Raw genomic sequence first — 21,109 nt, forward strand, 5'->3', positions numbered from 1 at the left:
CTTTCATTTTGACCTCAGGACTTCCAGGCCATACTCGGCACAGATGTTTCTGTATACTATGCCGGCCACGTGGTTATGGTGTTCCATGTATGCCCTGCCTGCTTGCATCTTGGACAGGAACATCTCTAAAAAGCCTGCACCTGGGGTCTTGCATGGTGTGATAGACCCCAGCCTCTATGGATCTTAGAGCTTGTTCCTGAGCTGCCATGATTAGTGCCTCTGTTCTGTCTTTCACTCCAGCTTTGTCTAGCCACTGGTACGATTTCTGTATGTCAGCCACTTCCTCTGTCTGCTGATGGTACATACCGGGCAGGGGCACTGTCCTTCCATGATGGTTCCTCCTCTTTCTTGGGTTTCTGCTACCTGAGGTATTTGCTGAAAATTGTGGATGTTTGTTGTCTCATCCTGGACAACAGTTGCCTCTAGGTGTTTTCTATTGTGAGGAAAAGACCCAAGAAAATTACAAATAAAACAGCCAAAACTCTAACAATCATGTGACCCTCTATGAGTAAGCACTTTGGAGACAGTGGGAAGGGAAAACTCCCTCTAAACAGGAAGAAACCTCCAGCAGAAGTAGGCTGAGGGAGGGGTAGCCATATGTTATGACAGGCTGGAGTTAGGGGAGGAAACCAGAACAAATAACATACTCTGGAAGAGAGTCAGAGATAAATAATAACTGACTTCATCCAGAGAGATGTAAAAACACATAGTGGGGGAAAAAAAAAAGAGAGCCAGAGATTAATAACAAGTTTTCTGGCTGTATTTGGTTATCAATACAATGGTAACTCAAAGTCTAGAAAACCAAAGATTTGTGTGTTTAAGTGGCTCTTAGCTAATTCCAAGTGCAAATAAATTCACAATATGTTTAACACCTTCCCCAGAATGACTAATGAGCAGTTTGACAGTGCTCAAATACAAATTAGTATAAACAGCTATCACTGATGTGATGATTATTTTAATCTAAATCAAAATCAGAATATTGGTCACTCTGTCATTTTCAATGAAGAACAGAGACAGCATGACATATTCAATGTTCAAGATCCAAGAAATTTTTTGTCACCACAAAACACAAATGGTTACGCTGAGCATGAAATTCTTACTTTGCAAGTTCCCTTCATGCATGTCAGGGTTGGCTGTGTGGCAGGCAAGCAGAAGTGGTGGACCCAAAATTGCAGGACTCTTGGAGATGGGAATAAACTGAAAACGCAGCTTTATTGCTGGAGGAATGATTCACGAAATAAAACTTACAAAAACAAAACTCTAAACCAAGGTGCTGGAGGACAGGACAGGACATTACAAACACACAGCAAGTTGAGGGTACAACACGACACCAAGCATGGGAAAACACAGGGCTTAAATACACAGGGTAGTAATGAGGGAATGGCAGATAATCACAGTTCAATAATTAGTTAGTGAACAACAATTAGTCATGATTCAGTAACCTGCGGATAGAAACTGTTTTTTAGTCTGGTTGTCCTCTCTTTCAAACTCCTGTAGCGTCTGTGTAAACAGCGTGTGCTGTGGGTGGGTGCAGTCCCCAATGACATTGTCTGCCCTTTTTTCTGACCTGGGTGTTGTAAATGTTCTTGTAGTGATGGGAGGGGTACTCCACAGATGAATTGTGCCATTTTATTGACACACTGGTGAGCATTCCTGTCCTTAATGGTGCTATTCCTGTACCACACTATGATGGAGGTTGTGACTCATTGTTGAGCCTTCTTGATAATCTCCCGTGTGTTATGGGTCCAGTTGAGATCCTCACTGATGTGGGTGCATTGAAATTTGAAGGTGTTCCCCCTCTCCACCTGAGTCTCGTTGATATATAGTGGGGCATTCTGGTCACTCCTCATTCTCGGGTCAACAATCTCTCCTTAGTCTTCTCAGCATTTAAGGAGAGATTGTTTTCCAGCCACCAGGACACAAGTGTTGGCAGCCTCCTCTCCACCAGTGATCATCCCGAAGATGGTTGTGTCGTCAGTGAACTTAATGATGGAAGTGTTGCACAGGAAGGGAATGGAATAGGTGAAGAGGGTGTACAGGAGTGGACTGAGCACACAACCCTGGGGGATCCCTGTGCTTACTGTCTTTGTACCTGATGTCCTGGTACCAACTCTAACTGCCTGAGGTCTGCCTGTGAGGAAGTCCAGGACGGTGTCAGTCCAAGAGTGAAGAAGTTTCCTTTATTACAATTGAAGTGATTGCGATGGGGCGATAGCCATTCGAACAGGTTAGGTTGTTCTTCTTGGGGAAGGGAACTATGGTGGTGAACTTGAAGCATGTGGGCACAGCTGACTGGGTGAGGGACACATTAAAAATGTCTGTAAACACCTCAGTCAGCTCTGAAGAGCAGACCCACAAAGCAGGGCCGGGGATGTTGTCAGGGCCAGCTGCTTTCTGGGGGTTAGCCCTCATCAGAACCTTGCATACTTCAGTCAAAGTCACAGTTAGTGAGGAGTAGTGATGTTTTGGTTACATATATATATATATATATATATATATATATATATATACATATGAGTGTTTGTGTATAAATACACAAACAAAAGACATATGCTGTGTAATTTAAGTGATCTAGGTAGCTCTGTTTTGGAAGTTCAGTTAATGCTAGCAATGTGTTTTGGTGTTTTGTTTCTAGGGCCTACTGTATATATTTATATATAAACGTATATAAATAAAACCACATTTTTTTTACATTAGTAATTCCTTTTCTGCATAATTTTATATGGTTTTTGATAATAAATTAATTAGACCAACAAAACAACCTGAAGAGCCAGTTGGGAGCCGAAAGAGCCGGTTCTCTAAAAAGAGCCGGAATTCCCATCACTAGTGAGGAGCTCTGTGATGCCTCTACTGGTAGAATCCCTCTATGTTGGCTGGTGTTGAGGGTGTCGAAGTGAGCGTAGAACTCACTCAGCTCATCTGGTAGGGCGTTGCAGCGGACTGTGACCCTGCTGCTACTCTGTTGGAAATCAGTGATGTGTTGCAAGCCCTGCCACATGCATCAGGAATCTGAGTTGTTGTAGTATCCTTCCAGTCTCAATCTGTACTGCCTCCTGGTTTCCCTGATGGCCAAGGCCATATCTGTCCTTTCTTGAAGCCTTCTGCATCAACAGATTTATTATAATTTATTTATTTATAGAAATAGCTATAATATGGTGTAATATGGAGATTATAGCATAAATTGTAGATCTACTAAAGGCTTAATTTCCAAATAGGAAAAAAAAAACAACTATTTTGTATGATTTGTGGAGGCAAAAGAGGAATAGGATAGGAATAGGATCCCAGAAAGTCCAGGAAAAAACATGCAGTGAATAAAAGAGCAGATAATAGCAGGAATTAATTGAAGACAGAGGGTATAAATACAAAAAAGTAATGGGGGAAGATGACATGGAAGAGAAACTATGACACAGCTGAAAATAATCAAGAGAGAAGAAGTAAAACTAGACATGAGACACAGAAGATGACCAAAGAAATAAAACAAGAAGTGAATCAAAACCAAAGCTGACACACTGAACACAGGTGAACTTCACAGAAAGAAAACACAAAATAAATAAAGAAAACCAGCAATTTCAACAAATACAAATCAAAACTAGACAGACAGACAGATAGATAGATAGATACATTCTACATGGAACAAGTTTATACAAGAAATTGTAAGTAATAACAGACTCTACAAGAATTAATACAAGAACCAATTCAAAAAAATCACCCATAATAAAAAAACTAAAATGATAAAACAACATATAAAGCAACAGATGAAACAGTTCATGCTGCCTTGGTTGGGCGGAGGGAGCAAAGACAGATAGAAACAAGATGTTCAAACAAGAGGGGAGCAAAAGAGTAAGGACATGAAGGCTGGGAGAGATCAGGGGATTTAGGAGACACTTTGGGTGGCTGACCTTGACGAGGAGCAAGGTCAAGGGAATGTTCTGGGGGTCAGCTGCCAGTAAGTTTCAACACAGACAAATTTTAAAATGTTTGAGGAAAAAAAAAGACGTTGCAGCAAATTCAAAGCAACAAACGTAACTCATCATGAAGTATTTTTATTAGTATTTTAATTGTAGAATTTAAAAAATTAAAAATTTCTTTTGATTAAATCTGCAGTCATAAATACAAAGAACACAATTTCAGGCTCTTTTTTGGATGTTGACTTTTGTTTCCTTCTTTGTTAACATGATGCCACACTGCTTCAGTAATGTTAAGGTTCAGGTTCTGGTTCCCTCAGCCCTAGATTTAACAAGGCTGAGGGGACAATGCAGAGTACTTGATTACCAGTCAAAGGTTTGGACACACTTTCTCATTCAATGCTCTTGTTTTTTTTGTTGTGTTTTTTTTTTTCATCACACATAGCACAGTAAGTATATAGTATCTACTATACTATACTATACATATACTAGTATATGTACATATATATATATATATACATATGCACACTGCAAAAAACGTGGGAAAGAAGAAGCTGAGGTTATTTTGTCTCTGCCCTTGCTTTTGCTTCCTATATCACCTTTCCACATGTGTCTATTTTCAAGAATCTAAAACATGCTTTGAGTTAGTTCACTTTTTGTTTACTGCTTAATTCCATATGTGTGAAAATAAAGAAAAACCTTTAAATGAGACTGTAAGTGTATACATATATGGCTTAATATTTCTGCATTCCTGTGTTTGTAAAATAAATTAAAAACAAAAAAAAAAAATCTGAAACAAAACGTGGGAAAGAAGAAGCTGATGTTATTTTGTCTCTGCTCTTGGTTTTACTTCCTTTATCACCTTTCCACATACAGTTTGTGAACACCGACTGATGTGTAGTATCAGTCATTTCTTTTATTTATGCTGCAAACTGTATGAACACACTCTGAACAGCAAGAAGACATGGAAGCTGTGCTTGGATTGATAGTGATGTTGCTGGGTTTGTCTCATGGTGAGCTGAAAACAGTCGAGGAATTGTTTTTTTTTGTATTTCTTTTAAAATAAATTCAGGAACTGTTGAATACATCTGCAGTTTAGGAATGTTTTAATATAGAGCATGTTCATTTTCTTTTCCTTCATTTTCTTTCTTTTTAGTTAATTTCATTTAATTCCTTTTTTTCTTTATTAACACTTTTAATTATAATAGAAAACTCTGACATCACTTCATGTGAACAGCACTTTCAGGAAACATAACAACTATGTTGGATTTTCTTAAGCTGAGACACGACTATTGGACCCCATGTTTTTAGGGCTACAGTGCCAATTAAAATATTTTCATGCAGTTCATTATTTTATTTTATTTTATTTTATTTTATTTTATTTTTTTAACAATTTTAATAGGACGTCACAATTTATCTTACACTACCTAATACGGAAACGTGAATTTCTTGGGAATTTAAGTTGTCAGTTTCAAAAACCTCTTCTAGTATCATTAATATAATGGTTCTCTCTCTTCCTCTCAGTTCTAACACAGTAATTTACTTTTCTTCAAGGCTTGAACCCTAACTATGTTTCAGTCACAGACATGCCTGCATCAATAAATGTATCTTCACAAAAATACAGACAGGCAGTAGCCACAAAAACACCATTTCTGTTTTCAGTAAACATTTGTCAGTGCTGCCAGTCCATTGTAATAATTTTGCTTTTTGTTTCCTTTTTTGTGTGTTTGCAGGTGTGGAAACTCATTGTGATGGCAGACAGGATGGAGCTCAGTGTTATGGAGCTTTGGGAGGAACTGTGGACATCCAGCTGATGGACAGCACCTCAAAAATACCTCGATACCAACTGTTAAAGAATTCATTAAAAATACTAGATGTGAGAAAGAAAAAGATTCTTTATAATGTATTACAAAATGGGTCTCTCTTTTTTCCCAGTAATAGAACATTTAGGCTCAATTATCTGAGCAGGGATGACAGCGGTAATTATAGCCTTATAACATTTAATTCAGATGGAAAAGCATCAGACGAGCAGACTCTACACTTGTTTGTTCAAGGTAATGTTTTCCTTGTTTAGAAATACAGTAAAGCCATTAATAGATATAAAACAGAAAATTCAGATACATGTATTGTATGATTTATGTTTGTTCCCCATTAAAGAGAAACAAGAATGACCTAGATTCTGATTTAAAATCTAAACTCATCTGTGCGTGTTTCTCTCAGCTCCTGTGTCCTCTGTCCTGCTGCTCTCTGAGTGTCTGTCCCAGGGAGGGATGAGGGTGTCCTGCTCCTCTGAGGGAGGGGACAGTCCTCAGTACAGCTGGACTCTGGATGGACGCACACTGACAGATGCTGAGCTCCTTTCTATAAATAATGAGACTAACATCATCACTCTGAAACAGCACGTCTCAGGACGTCTTGTCTGCTCAGTCAGGAACAACGTCAGTAATGTCTTCAAAGAACAGAAGATATCTCCCTGTGGTGAGTGAGAACACTGAATTTTTATTACCATTACCTGGACCCCAGTTGTCTGCGCCTTCTTTAACGCATATTTACTTAACGACATTCAGTAACCACAAAAGCACCAGTTATGTTCTAGATAAACATTTTCATATGATTCTTGTTGTCTGTCTCTCTAATTTATACACATATTTCACAATGGAATTTCATTTTAACTGGAACATTGAAGCCACATTTTTAAAGGTGTTGTAAAGAACAGAAAGTGTTCTGACTGTGTGTGTGTGTGTGTGTGTTTTAAAAAAAATACATTTTCAGTTACTAACAAAGTAAGAAAAATTAAAAAAAAAGTTAAATGGCAGTTACAATACCATCTATGATTTTATTGATTTATTGTGGCACCATATGTCTACCCAAACAGTGAAATATTCAGAGGTCCATGCTACTCATGTGTGCAACAATAAAGGCATCTTCACAAAAACACAGACAAACAGTAGCTGCAATAACAACATTTCTGTTTCAGGTAAACATTTGTTAGTGCTGCCAGTCCATTCAAATAATTTTGCTTTTGTTTCCTTTTTTTGTGTCGTTGCAGGTGTGGAAACTTACTGTGATGGCAGACAGGATGGAGCTCAGTGTTATGGAGCTTTGGGAGGAAGTGTGGAGATAAAGCTGATGGACAGCACCGCAAAAATACCTCGATACCATTTGTTAAAGAATTCATTAAAAATACTAGATGTGAGAAAGAAAAGGATTCTTTATAATATCATAGAACATAAATTTCTGCTTTTTCCCAGTAATGGAACACTTAGGCTCAATTATCTGAGCAGGACAGACAGCGGTAATTATAGCCTTAAAAGCTTTGATTCAGATGGAAAAGCATCAGATGAGCAGACTCTACAATTGTTTGTTCAAGGTAATGTTTTCCTTGTTGTGAAATGAAGCCATTAATAGATATGAATATAACTTTAATATTGTTGAAGTAATCCATATCTTTCCATACATGTATTTTACGGTTTATACATATTTTTCCACTGAAGACTATAAAGAATGACTGATTTAATTCTGCAATGTCGATTTGAAATCTAAACTCATCTGTGTGTTTTTCTCAGTTCCTGTGTCCTCTGTCCTGCTGCTCTCTGAGTGTCTGTCCCAGGGAGAGAGGAGGGTGTCCTGCTCCTCTGAGGGAGGGGACAGTCCTCAGTACAGCTGGACTCTGGATGGATGCACACTGACAGATGCTGAGCTCCTTTCTGTAAATAATGAGACTAACATCATCACTCTGAGACAGCACATGTCAGGACATCTGGTCTGCTCAGTCAGGAACAACGTCAGTAATGTTTTCATAGAACACAGGCTGTCTACCTGTGGTGAGTGAGAACCTTATGAATAAAAGTTATTAAGCACAAATTAAATTTTTATGGTTATTATGTCTTGAACTGTTTGTTTGTTGGATCATACTATGCTTCATTTTTTTCTTTATTAACTGCAGCTCTGTCAGTGGGATACAGACATCAGGGTAGGTACATGAAAACAATGTACATTGAACCAACAGCAGACCCAGCTCTGCCTAACATGTGATTTTGGTGTCTCCTAACAGATAAGATGCTTATATGTGGTTTGCGAGCAGTTGTGGTCATTCTCTTGCTAATTGGGATTCCCATCTACTTTGCTTGGAAGAAAAAGAAACATGCCAAAGCTGAAGTCTCTGCTGTCCCACAAACAAGAGGAGATCCAGAGGATTCTCTTCTGATGGTTGAAATGAGTTCTGCAACTTACACCAACACCTAGTTTCACCTTTTACTTGCTGTTATTTATCTTTGGTTCACAAGCATGAAAATAGCATTTAGAGAGAAATTCTTCTGCTCTTTTTATTCCCCACAAATTATGATGAGAAGCTCTGTGGTTTCTGGGTTTTACATTTTTTAAATACAAAATCTTTACAATTCTTAAACAATAAAGTCTTGAATTAAGTTTACTTCATGTGTCAGTTTTTTTTTTTAATTTTCTGCAAATGAAGTTACTGAGAGAGGAGAAGGGGAAGCAGGAGATTTAACGGCTACCCTGAGGTACCCCTGAGCAAGGTACCGTCCCTACACACTGCTCCCCGGGCGCCTGCTTAGTGGGCTGCCCACTGCTTCACTGAGTGAATGGGTCAAATGCAGAGAAAAACAAGTAATTTCCCCATGGGGATCAATAAAGTATCCATTATTATTTTATTATTATTATTATAAATGAACTGGGGCAACAACAGCAGTCATGCAGATGCTGCACTGGTCCATTGAAGAAAGAACTGAGAGAATAAGAGCTTTAGATTCATGTTCCTAAGATCACCAATTGTCATGAGCTCTGGTTAATGACTGAAAGACTGAGATCACAAATACAACCCAAGGCAGGAGATTTTTGTCATTTTAGACTCCTGGGTCCCATCTGGGCAATGTTTACATTAAATTCAAATGCAGGTCACATGCACTTTGTGGAAAAACAATGTGATCAATGCTTACGTGGCAAAATAATCATGAAATGCATCTTGGTGTATATCTTTTAATTCTTGTACAGTGATAACATAAAACCATATTAACTGAACTGATCACTGTTTCATAATGTGAAATAAGTTTTTAGACATACTGCACAATATATTTTGTGGATGGTGAAAACTTCTATATTTGGAGTTTTATTATTTGAGTTTTAAAACATAAATAGGGGAGAGTGGGGTGGGTTTTTACTTAAAGTAAAAACTGGCACAACTCACTTTAAGATTTTGCTTAAAGTGAGGCCATGATAGTAATGCTTCCAACTAAAACATGTTCAGGATGTTGTGCATGCTTGGGAACAATCACTTTGGATCTGAAATATATAGTTGTGCCACAAGTGCTCTTGTGGCACAACTTGACCCCGATGCAGGGTAAGTTGCATCTTTGGAGAGAATACCTTGGGGTAAATTGAGCCAGCATATTTTGATCTCAGAAACTGTAATGCTATATAAAAGCTAGACAAATTTAACATATTTAAAATTATTTTACAATATCAAAGGCCAATTTTATACAAGCCACACGAGCACATCGAAAGTCAGTTTTCTTAAAAATGGCCAAGGACCAAATGAACTTGTTGAAGCTACCCACTGCTGTACCTTCTGGATGTACCACCAAGTTTTTGTGGTGTGGGTAGTTCTTTTTTTATGCACATCTTCTCGAGGGATGACTCTGTCACAATTGTCTTTGAAAGTGAAGATGGGCTTTCCATTCACAATCCCATTACTACTTCACCTTAAACACTTTGCACCAGTGTCAGTCAGCACCATCAACCAATCCATGTAGTTGTAGGATTTGATTTTGCCTGCAAACGTCATAATGACAATCACAATTACTTTCAATTATATGTCAAGCTATACACTCTAAATAAGTACCCAACTTTACTTCTTTGTGAACTATCTGCATTTTAATAACTGATAATGAGCATTTCCAGGGGAAATAATTATTGTTCCCTATATACTTTTCCTTAAATGGACACTTAACCCAACCTGCCTCTGATATCCCTGCTAGCTGGATCAAAATGTCATTTCTTTGTGCATATTCAAATACCATGAACTGGATTTTGAGTATGCACAAAGTAACGAACACATAAATGCTGCTAGTGCCTTCATATGTTCTGCCAGCTCTCTCTCCATAACACTTGATTGACAAGTCCAGATCTTTTACATCCTTTTATAGCCTTATGTCTCTTCCATCTATCTTTTTCTTCTCCACATATTGTTTTAATGTCATCATGAATATGTTCATCTTCCTCGCCACTTGATGAATGGACTTCCCCTTCTCACATCATTCACTCTGTCCATGTCCTGTAAAGGAGTGAAAGCCCTGCCTGTCCTCCCTATTATAACTCAATGGCATGATGGTCTATTTCTATTTTTGGTCTGAAATAAAGAATGTCACTGTGAAAAACGGTAAATAATAATAATAATAAAAAACAATCAATAAAATAATATATTTAAAATATTCATAAGTTGGGCACAAAGCACCACACCATATAGACTCACAGTGTAGCTTACCAAAGCACTAAAACATTTGTGAAATGTTTTTAAACCTGTCTGTAACTGTTTAGACAAAACAATCAAAAAACCTTGATCACAGAAATTTTTACCTTGAAAGGCAAAAATCGTTTTTGAACTTAAATATTCTGATGTAATGAGGTTCTCTTATTTGCAGGATTAGTAAAATGGCTGACTCTTCAAAAATGTGCAGTCACATGACTGATTTCTTCTATGGTTCACTAGAAACAAGGGGTACAAATCACCCTCTTTCTCCTATTGTGGGAATAGCAGCATGACAATTTTCAGTATTTTTTACACAATGTCGCCCTCTAGTGGGAAATGTTTGGACTTTATCATTGCTTCGTTACACTGTCCTTGCTTTTATTGTATTTTCCTTCACAAAAGACTTTACACTAATGTCAAGAACTTACAATATTAAAGAAATCCACCAGTACAGCAACATTTTCCCATACCAAATAGTTTGAAACTACAGTACATTAAACCTTAACAAAATAAAAGTACAGTGAAGTACATACTCAGTCCATGCTTAACAGGTTTGTGTATCTGATTTTATTTTTTAATTTTACAAGCAGAACGAACTCAGTGTCTCATATTTATTTCTGTGCTATTGTGATAGCGTGATGGCTGTGGAAGCTATAGCTCTGGCAACTGTGTTGAAAAAACAATAACTATTATTCATTTTTATTTTTACTTATTTATCTCAACTTCCTAAATCACTCATTTCTAAAATTACAGTATTGTTTAAAAACATTTTAGGACATTTATTCATCTATTTTTTGCATTTTGCGTGCGGTAAGATGGTTTAAACATGAGGAGGGATAGTGGCTATATTTCACAAAACATGTTAAAGATTGAGCTGCCAGGGGAAAAGAAAATGAAAAAACCACAGAGAAAACACGTGGATATCCTGAAGAAGGATATGCAGAGGGTTGGTGTGATAGGAGAGGATGCTAGAGACAGGGTGAGATGTAAGCAGATGATCGCCTGTGGTGACCCCTAAAGGCAGACACCAAAATAAGAAAAAAGAATTGGGCACTGTGATGTTTGTCTTTTATGCCAGGGGGCACTGCACAGAATCATTATTTGTGCGTCCCCAATGATACTGTACTAGTGTAGGAGGAAGGAGTTTAGTAACTTATTAGTACCTCATCACAGATTCAGAGATAACAAAGAGTAAAATATGTGTATTAACATTTTTTTATGTTGCAGTGTGGTCTGAAGGTCAGGTTTTTTCTCTATTTTGTTGGTGTTTGTTGGTGTCATTGGGGTTGCCCAAGACTTAGGATTTAATGTTAAATAATGCTTTGCATGCATGTTTTACATTGCTTCATCATTGTTTAGAGCATTGCTGTCATGGTTCTCAGGATCTGGAGAGGGTGTGGTGTGTGTTTGTCTCAGCCTCTCCAACAAGGCAGAACTGGACTTTGCTTCCCTGCCTCTGAACCCGCCCTCACAGCACACCTGTGGCTCATTCATGCTGATTCTGCTCTGGCTTCTCATCGCAAGCATTTTTCCTGGCAGACTACTTAAGACGGCAGGAGATGCTGCTTCCTCGCTGGATTGTTGCACTACCTAGTGTCAGTGTAGCCTAGCCTAGCCTAGCCTCGCCTCGCCTCGCCTCGCCTCGCCTTGCCTTGCCTTGCCTCGCCTTGCCTCGCCTCTTGAGTATCTTTTGTCATTTCCCAGAGTTTCCTTCTAACATAGTTTTCCCTGCCCATCTCTCCTGCTGCCTGGATTCCTGTGGATGTGTGTGAGTGGGCATGAGCATGATTGGACTGCCTGAGTGAATCACAGACTGTAAAAGAGGAGAGTGTGTGCCTTCCCTGGACCTTCCCTCACCTTCGGACCCCCAAACCCCCTGGAGCCCTGTATTACCTGTTCCACAGTATATATGTATATATTCTCACAATAAATCCTTCACCCTCTCTCTAAAAATCAGAGTCCTGCGAGTGAGTCCTCTGCCTAACTGAGAGTGACAACTGCATGTTTTTATTGAGAAGCTTTAATTAATAGCTTTATTAAACAAACATCTTTAAGGAACAACAACAACAAGCACCATGGAACAAGAAGGGAAACTTCCACATCTTCTTACTGATAAGTTTAAAGTTATGTTCACTTCTTAGTGGTCACCAAAGGCTTTTGAATCAATACTGCTTGTGATCATGGCATCATCAGGCCTGTCTAAATTTAGAATCACATTAGACAAACTTAAAACTGGTTTATACTGGTGTGAAATTAAAGACTGAGCTTAATAGTGATATTTTGTTTGCAAAGATAAAAACTTTAAGTGAGTACGGGCTATTATAAGTCACATCTACTCTTCACTTTGTAAAGACTACTCAGAATTACTATTTTAAACAACTAATGTGAAAATTGCTGCAACATATGATTTCTTTGTCGTACATACTTAAACAGAAGTCTCGTCTACTTGTAAAAAACATGCAAACTAATTGCTATAACAAAAGATACAAATAAGAGTTACTTGTGTTACTCAAAAGCTTCAGAAATCTTCCCCAAAACAGGTTCCATTCTCCTAAAAAAGCCACATATGTACAATTAAGGTAAAAACACAGTTCAAAGTATAGTAATACAAGTGTACATCAAAATGTAAAATGTGTATTTTATATCTTGCCTTCTTTTATAAAACAACTGACAGCACACATTCAGAAACTGTTTCAGTTGTAATAATGAGAGAACAACACACAGAGAGAAGTCGGTCACCTATAGAAATAGCCATGTTCCTATCCAAATGACAGGATGTTTAAAATCTGGATTCAAACATTAAAGTCAAATATGACCATTTAAAAACCTGACCGTCAAGCAACAGGGACACCTGGACACGAGTGTGGAGCACAGTGGTAAGGTTAAAATGGTGTTTGTTAGACAGAATTTGCAACCACTTCTTTCTTGGTGGTAAACTGGCGGCAGGGACGTTATCAAACACTGATCTCAAAGAGTGGTTGAGAACAGAAGAGGAAAAACAAATGAAGACTCTGCATTAGTCCACCAGAACAATATCATTAGGATTTTTTCTCTCTTCTCTTCCCATGTTATTATATACAATGTTTGCTTCACATTTATCCAGATTTATTAAGACACTTGCATTTCTTAGAGAAGAGGGGGCTGATCCCCAGATATAAATCTAAAGACAGGCCAAAGATGAATAATATTATTATTATTATTATTGTTGTTGTTGTTGTTGTTGTTGTTATAGTAGGGACAAAGTAGCCCATGAAGGTGTCACAGGAAGCTAAAGTGTCTGAATAGAATTCAGTCATCATTAATTTATTCATATTTGTTTTGTTCTTTATGTGCTGTTAGCTGGAACATTAGCTGTGTTTCAGCCACAGACTTACATGAAGCAACAACCTTTTGGCATCTTGATGTCACCTCCTCCTTCGGTCTGCTGTCAGTGGTGCAGTCGGTGTAAAAGCTCCAACCACTTAAATCATCTTCTGTTGCTTGAAAACTTGATTTGGCCATACTCCACCTCCGCCTCTGCTCTTTGCTCAGCATCCTTCCTCTGACATTTCGTGATAATGACATGAGCATAGGTTACTTCCTGGTCATCTTCTTCAGCTGCAAATTAGTAGGAAGAGGTGGCACAAACATAATGTTACAGTCAGTGTATTAGTACAGGAATGGTTTGACTTAAAGAAGAACTTTCACTCTCATGTCTGCTGCTGGAACAGTTGATTAGTTTTACCACAAAGGTTGAAGGCAGTGTGTGTGATTCTAACTGGTGCACTTTAAAACTAATTAAAATGTTTCATTGGTTTTTTGAGCTGTTTCCCCATGTTTTTAGTTGTTGTGTTAAAGCTAGCTGATTAGCCATACCAACAAATTTGACTGGCATATGACAGAGGTATGATTAAACTCTTGGCAAGACAACTGGTGTGACATCTTGGCAAGACAGCAAAAAGGTTTATTAAATTTTTTTAAAATAATTATATATGTTTAATTAATCAAAGTGGAGTGGGGAAATGGAAAGTTTTGTACCTCTTTGTTCTGTAGGTTTGGTTTTTTGCTTTATGATGTGTTCACAGGCACCTGCTACACCCACAACTAACAAAATGAGCAGTGCTGAGAGAACACCACCGATCAGTGGTAAATAGGCTGTTTGTGGTGGTAAAAAGGACAGAATAAGACAAAAACAAGTCAGCAAGTCTGAGTTTTTATGAAGACAAACAAAGAAATAATGAGAAACTGGCATTAGTCAGTCTACTGTAGCAAAGTTATTTTCACTTACTAATGTACCATGGGTTATCACTGCTGACAGTTTGATTGAAGGGTTTGATCTTAGTGGGGTTTTTATTTGACACTACGGCGGTCTCCTTAGACGTAGCAGTTTGTTTGGGGACTGTTGTTGGTTTAATACACAGGGTGTTATTGGCTTCATACACCCACCCTGATATCTGTTTTCCATTGACTGAAGTGCAGTTAATGAAAATGAAGCCTGAGAGCAAAAACGTATAATTAATGAAAGACTGAGTGACCAAAATGATCATATTTGTGATTATCACAGTGTTCTCACTCACCACAGGTAGATATCCTCTCCTCTTTGGAGACATCACTGACGTTGTTCCTGACTGAGCAGACCAGATGTCCTGAGACGTGCTGTTTCAGAGTGATGATGTTACTCTCATTATTTCCAGAAAAGAGCTCAGCATCTGTCAGTGTGCGTCCATCCAGAGTCCAGCTGTACTGAGGACTGTCCCCTCCCTCAGAGGAACAGGACACCCTCATCTCTCCCTGGGACAGACATTCAGGGTCCAGCAGGACAGAGGACACAGGAGCTGAGAGAAACACACATAGATGAGTTTAGATTTTAAATCAGAATCTCCCTAATTCTTTAGAGTCTCTAATAAAGAATAGGGAAAGCATAGAATACAGGGAAATGTCGTGAGATATATTGTATAGATTATTGTATAGATTACCACAACAATATTTTATTTACATCTATTAATGGCTTAATTTCCCAACATTTACCTTCAATAAACAACTGTAAAATCCGCTCGTCTGATGATTTTCCATCCGAATCAAAGGTTTGAAGGCTATAATTACCACTGTCTGTCCTGTTTAGTTTATTGATCCTAAATGTTCCATTACTTGGAAAATGAGCTCTCTCTCTTATGGTATTAGAAATAACCGTATTTTTTCTCACATCTAATATTTTTAATGAACTCTTTAATAATTGGTATCTATTAATTTCTGAAGTGTTGTCCATCAGCTGGATGTCCACAGTTCCTCCCAAAGCTCCATAACACTGAGCTCCATCCCGTCTGCCATCACAGTAAGTTTCCACACCTGCAAAACAAAAATAAAGTTGTCATAGTTGTTAGTTTTGCTCAGTAGATGAACAGATGTCCACATGCCTGATGCAGTAGCCTGAGTTCTAGCCAGAGGGCTTTTGCTGTGTGCCCTGCTTTCTTGTCTCCTCTTTACTGAACACTATTTAACAAATGTAAGCAATGTTTCAGAGAGGATATCAGAAGTGGTAACAAAAGGAGATCAAAGCACAAAGTAATGGTTAATAGACCTGTACACCAGAACTATAAGACCAGGAAGACCAACGTGAGGAGGCTTACAACTCAGTGCTTCTGGATTTATGTGTGCTTGGCTTTATACAAGGCTAATATTGCACTAATGACATTTACTAAGAACTCAAGTCACCATCAAATGTGGAATATCCCACACTTGATGCACTGTCCATATCACAAAGATCAGAGTGGAGTGACCATCAGCCACTTCTTGTCCATCGATGACATTATGCTGTATGACAGGAGTGACTGAAACACTGACTCACTGATCCACCTCACCAGGATCTACAGTGAGGACGCTAGGATGTCATTCTTTATAAATGTGGCAAAAAGGTTGTAAAGAGAGACTGATGGGGTGGAGTTACCATAAGGACATACAGGACACACAGAAGAAGTGCTTGGGTATCCAACAGGTTAACGAGAGCTACATGATAAAGACACAATAAAGTCAGACACAGTCAAATACCTCCAGAAAGTAATAGAGGTGCTAAAAAATGTGAGCCATCAATATATATGTCTTCACGTCATCAGATACCAAACTGGAATAACAAACTGGCCACAAGAGGAGACATGAAAACTCCTCACAATGCCACTCAACATCCTTCCTCTGATTTCTTCAATTTCCACTCAAAGGTCTGAGACTCTGTGAACAGATGTGGAAGCTGCTGTTGAAATAAAAAATGGCTCCCTGAGGTGAGTTGCTCCAAAACAGCTGAAGACAGACAGTGATAAGGAACAGGAAGTGGGACCATCATGTATGACTGACCTGCAGATATAGCATCAACAGATAGAGGGAAGAAAAAGAACAGGGCCTAAGCACTAGAATTTAGAGGAAGGAGTCACATCTAACAGGGCTCAGAGACAGAGCAGCGTACAGTAACAGGGCTGGGACAGCGTACACTGACTTGCACAACCAACTACAAGAACATTTGTGCTGCATATGATCCCCAAATCCCGATAGGAGACCCCACTGAAGGTGGTTGAGAACAACAGTGCTAACTAAGGTCATGTGGAACTTTGAGTTCCACATAGACAGACAGCCAACCATTAACCACTCAGACATAACCACCGACCAGCAGCTGTGATACATGAAGCAATCCTAAAATCCAGATAGGAGACGGCAACATCAGAATGAAGGAGCATGACAAAACTAAGAAGTAACTTTTTTTCAGACCTAATTCTGATTGTACTGAAATTAAGTATGAAATAAGTATTTTTGAAACCTTGCATGAAAAAAAATTTGGTTGCTCACCATGAGCTACTCCGAACATCAGCAACAGTCCAACTGCAGCTTCCATGTCAACTGTTCAGTCTATGTTGACTCAATCGGCAGCTTTCAAATCTTTTCTCTCAAATAAGCAAATCTGTGATGTTACTGATTTTAACAGACTGCAGTTAACAGACTGTTAGTGCTCAGCCTGAAAGGAGAAATCATGAAAACGTTGGCTTTAGGTTTTAGTGAAGTGGTAAATAACGTCTCACATGCTGAGAGTAGGAGAATGAATTGACATTAGTTTTTCTTCCTCCTTTAACCTTCATGAAAAAGAGATTTCATATATGAGAGTAACAATTTAAATTCCTAAGAAATAAAAGTTCCAGACTTAAAATGAAATGATACATTTCAGAAATATGTTTAGATGAAAAAATAGACACAAAATTAATGATAGCACATGTTTCATCTCTAAAAAGAGTACAACATGAAAGTAGGATGCTTTCAATCTCTGTCAAACAGATAGTTCAGCATGTTGAGCAACAATGGTTTGAACATTCTTTGCACTGCACTGGTTAATGTTATATTTAAAAATGCTGATCACAGAAGAATTTATACAAATTACAGAATGTACTGTTGGAATTAAATATTGCTTTAGTTGAATCTTAAATGGTGCAATGGGGTCATTTAACATTCATATCATTTAAAGTTTAATTGAACAAAACTTCACAATATCTGATTGCTTTTGCAACAAATGCTTATAAAAACTAATCCAGATTCAAAACTACTGCTGAAGGATTTAAATCACAGTATTTCTTTTTTCATAAATGTGCACTCTAGTGGTAAATAATCATTAGCAAAAAAGTATTGTAGCTAATATTTGACATTTATTAACATACAAATAATTATTTTCCCCCATCTTAACTGTGGAATAACATTAAATTATACGGGCTGTGACAAAATGTGTATCTGATCCCTTTTTATACTTTAAAGAGGCCCGAAGTTTGAGATAATTTTACCAATTGAATTGATCAGTATTGTTTTTATTCATATTGTAGTTGTTATTTTAAAAACTAGTATATTATAAAAAACCAGTGCTCAAATACAATTTCATACAAACAGGTGCCACTGGTCAGATGACTTTATTTGAAGTGATGATCTGATTCCACTTTCGCTAAAAGATAGACGAGTTAAAATTACAGTCATAACCTTTGAAATATAAAAATGTGTTATCTAAAATATCAAGCATTTGTTTGGAATAAAAACAAGATGATTTGACTGTAAATATACTTTTTAGACCCATGAACAAAGGTCAAGTGACACCAGGTCTGGGGATGATGTATCAATAAAGTGCCGCATGAAATGAAAAAGCAGAACAGCTCATCCTCAGATACTCCCAGTGGCATCAACACAATGCCACCAACCTGTAAGCTGCAGAACTTACTGTAACACTAAAGACGACATCAAAATCTTTGTACTTATTACCACAGCACAGCATGCTTTGAATAAGTAAACACAGCTCACCATAAGAGACTCCTAATAGCATCACGAACAGTACAAACACAGCTTGCATGTTTTTTCTCTATTCAGCATCAGTCGACTCCGCAGGCAGCTCTTCTGCTTTACTGTGATGCAAACAGACCCAACCTACACTGACCATGTTTCCTGTTGATGAGAAACCTTCAGATCAAAACATATACATTTAGACCAAGCAGGATGTGGCTACTTCAGAATTTTTTTGTGTTAATTACTAAAAGCAGTTGCCAATAAATTTCATTGCTTGTCAATACTGATCAGCTTCAGATAAGTATGTATGAACTCAGACCAGACAGGATGTGACCAGAATTTAACTGCAGAGAAAGAAAAGAGAAAAGTTTAATTTAAATTTAATTCAACAGCCCCAAACTAATCATGTAATTTTATTGTCCAACTAATAATAATGCCGTTTCATTGACAGTTGTAATATTTACAGCTAAATTACACTGACAACTAAAATATGTTTATTTGCACGCGGAAGCAAGTTTAATGGGGATGGCATAAAACAGAGTGTATAATAAAGCCAGACATGTTTAATTTAATACATCTTAATAACAGATTTCATCAAACCTTGAAACACATTCACAGACATTTATGATGCCCGTGTTACTCAGTGGTTTTGAAATGTTATCATAAATAGAGGTTAAGTGTTGTGTTTCACCATAAAAGAACAGATTGTCATTGTATGTAGAAGGAAGTGAAACAAGAGAAACGGTCACCATACAAAACCAAAGGTACACATGCATCTTTTACCAAGAACAGCCAGTCCATTATTCTTCTGGTTATATTCCGCTCGTCTATATTTAAGTGTAGACTATGAACACTTGGCACAGCAGAGGTTTCGTTCTTATTATTGTTTTTATTAATAACAGCAGCTTGTAAAATGTGATAGAGAGCAAGAGAGAGAGAGCAAGAGAGAGAGAGAGAGAGAGAAACTTCTGCTTTCATATTGTTCACTGAGTTGTTCCTCGTTTCTTTAGAACTTGTTTTTTAGACTATTTTTAATTTCTTTTGTTTTAGTAGAGAGACAGCTGCTTGTTTGGCAGCCTAGGCGTGTTTGATGAAGTTCCCTCTTATGCATGTCAGTGTAAACATCAGGATATGAGTAAAAAGCACCCCTTGAGCTGCAGTGTGACATCACGAGTGAGCAACTGGTAGCACTGCCGCTCTGTAGGTTGTTTCTCTAAGTGGCCTGCCTTTAACCCTATTGATTAGTTATTTTGTTCAGCTGCTATTTTAACTAGAGTAAGACAGTGACAGTGAATCTTGTTGTTTTTAAGCAATGCCTGGTAATAAAGTGTTTTAATTAAATGCCTTGTGGTGTTCTAAGTCCTGTCACCTAATTTTCTGTTTTCTTTGGTGCAGCTCCATATTATCTTCAGTTAGTTTGTTTAATAAACTTATTGAAATTGATTGGTCACGCCTCTGCCTCGTCAGTAACGAGCATGAGTGCCTTTGTAACTGGTGAAACTTTGCACTAGTTAATGTCGTATTTCCTGGCGTGTAACTCCACCCCCAAGTGGCGTTGTCAGTACCATTTTGTTGCCTTTTCAGTTTCCTCCTCCTTCTTGCTTCCACATACTTATTTCTGATTATGTCCATCCAGGTCACTCCAATGAACATCCTGACACATTCAACTTTGCTACCTCAAGCTCTGACTCTTGCCTCCATCTCCAAACTATAAATCAAAGCAGGTCTCACTTGCATCTTGTAAACCGGTGGTATCTTGTATTCTTGTGTCACAAATCTTCCCTGACACTTGTCTCCACCCACTCCACCCTACCTGCACTCTCTTCTTTACCTCTGTTGTGTACTGTCCATTCAATCAGCTTGGTGACGTTACATTTTTCAGATGGTCCACTTTAAAAATTCACCTGAAGAAATAAGAGAATTCAGTAAAGACGCTTCTAATCTTTTATCACTTCTTTTGGATTTCTGTAAACAGATGAAATTGATCAAACATAATTTAGCAAATATTTAATGTTTTACCAGAAAAGGTAAATTTTGTAATAATGAGATTATTAAGAGTTCAAAAGTTAACTTAAAGGTTAACATCATGTGATTTTACTCTAGTCTTTCGTTTTTGAAGTTTATGGTTTTAATGTTGTTTCATGGCAACACTACACATGGTGATAAATTACATTCACACTATGCTGTTGACTCACATGTGTCTGAACTTCATAGATTTTCACATTAATGTTCCTGTTCTGAAGTTGAGTAAAATGTCTCAGGCCATCCTCCTCTTTAAAAAAACAAAAACAAAATCAAATCGCCCGAATCTTCTAAGACAAAAATCCTTGTTTAAAGCTTAGTGAAACTAAATGTTTCAGATGTTTGAATTAAAAAATTGACTTGACTGATTCCACCTTTACCAAGTTCAGATTACATTCACAACCTTTGTAATCAAAGCTTC

General features: G+C 37.8%; 2 protein-coding genes across 6 annotated transcripts; one reads left to right on the forward strand and one right to left on the reverse strand.

Moving 5' to 3' along the window:
- The first annotated feature begins 4,721 nt into the window (after positions 1–4,721).
- LOC146582228 (peroxidasin homolog) lies at positions 4,722–8,337 on the forward strand. The gene is made up of 7 exons (XM_085293134.1): positions 4,722–4,918; positions 5,639–5,959; positions 6,126–6,383; positions 6,955–7,275; positions 7,472–7,729; positions 7,852–7,878; positions 7,960–8,337. Exons 1-7 carry the CDS (start codon positions 4,870–4,872, stop codon positions 8,148–8,150), a joined length of 1,425 nt encoding a protein of 474 aa, XP_085149260.1. The 5' UTR covers positions 4,722–4,869; the 3' UTR covers positions 8,151–8,337.
- A 2,622-nt stretch (positions 8,338–10,959) lies between these two features.
- On the reverse strand, positions 10,960–18,817 carry LOC146582229 (T-cell surface antigen CD2-like). 5 transcript variants are annotated; one of them, XM_085293196.1, is made up of 7 exons: positions 18,685–18,810; positions 17,203–17,368; positions 15,400–15,717; positions 14,949–15,206; positions 14,660–14,866; positions 14,410–14,526; positions 10,960–13,989 (listed from the first exon to the last, which is right to left on the reverse strand). In XM_085293196.1, the coding sequence occupies exons 2-7, from the start codon at positions 17,246–17,248 to the stop codon at positions 13,859–13,861; spliced, it is 1,077 nt and encodes a 358-aa protein (XP_085149322.1). In that variant the 5' UTR covers positions 17,249–17,368; positions 18,685–18,810; the 3' UTR covers positions 10,960–13,858. The 5 variants fall into 5 exon arrangements, with proteins under 5 accessions (XP_085149322.1, XP_085149316.1, XP_085149335.1 ...); XM_085293190.1 differs by lacking the exon at positions 17,203–17,368 and having other exon boundaries at positions 18,685–18,817; XM_085293213.1 differs by lacking the exon at positions 17,203–17,368 and having other exon boundaries at positions 13,868–13,989; positions 14,668–14,866; positions 18,685–18,817.
- Between the last annotated feature and the right edge of the window lie 2,292 nt (positions 18,818–21,109).

This window comes from Mchenga conophoros, linkage group LG2 (genome assembly GCF_057382185.1).
Source record: "Mchenga conophoros isolate Kocher_MC1m ecotype Shallow Benthic linkage group LG2, M_conophoros_male_GT1.1, whole genome shotgun sequence".
Taxonomy (NCBI): Eukaryota; Metazoa; Chordata; class Actinopteri; order Cichliformes; family Cichlidae; genus Mchenga; species Mchenga conophoros.

Coding starts and splice junctions, on each gene's coding strand:
- LOC146582228 (XM_085293134.1), top strand. CDS start 4,870: ATGGAAGCTGTGCTTGGATTGATAGTGATGTTGCTGGGTTTGTCTCAT. Junction 7,276..7,471: donor TCTACAATTGTTTGTTCAAG/GTAATGTTTTCC, acceptor TGTTTTTCTCAG/TTCCTGTGTCCTCTGTCCTG. Junction 7,730..7,851: donor ACACAGGCTGTCTACCTGTG/GTGAGTGAGAAC, acceptor TATTAACTGCAG/CTCTGTCAGTGGGATACAGA.
- LOC146582229 (XM_085293190.1), bottom strand. CDS start 18,733: ATGCAAGCTGTGTTTGTACTGTTCGTGATGCTATTAGGAGTCTCTTAT. Junction 15,718..18,684: donor GCTATTAGGAGTCTCTTATG/GTGAGCTGTGTT, acceptor TTTGTTTTGCAG/GTGTGGAAACTTACTGTGAT. Junction 14,867..14,948: donor GGAGAGGATATCTACCTGTG/GTGAGTGAGAAC, acceptor TTTTGCTCTCAG/GCTTCATTTTCATTAACTGC.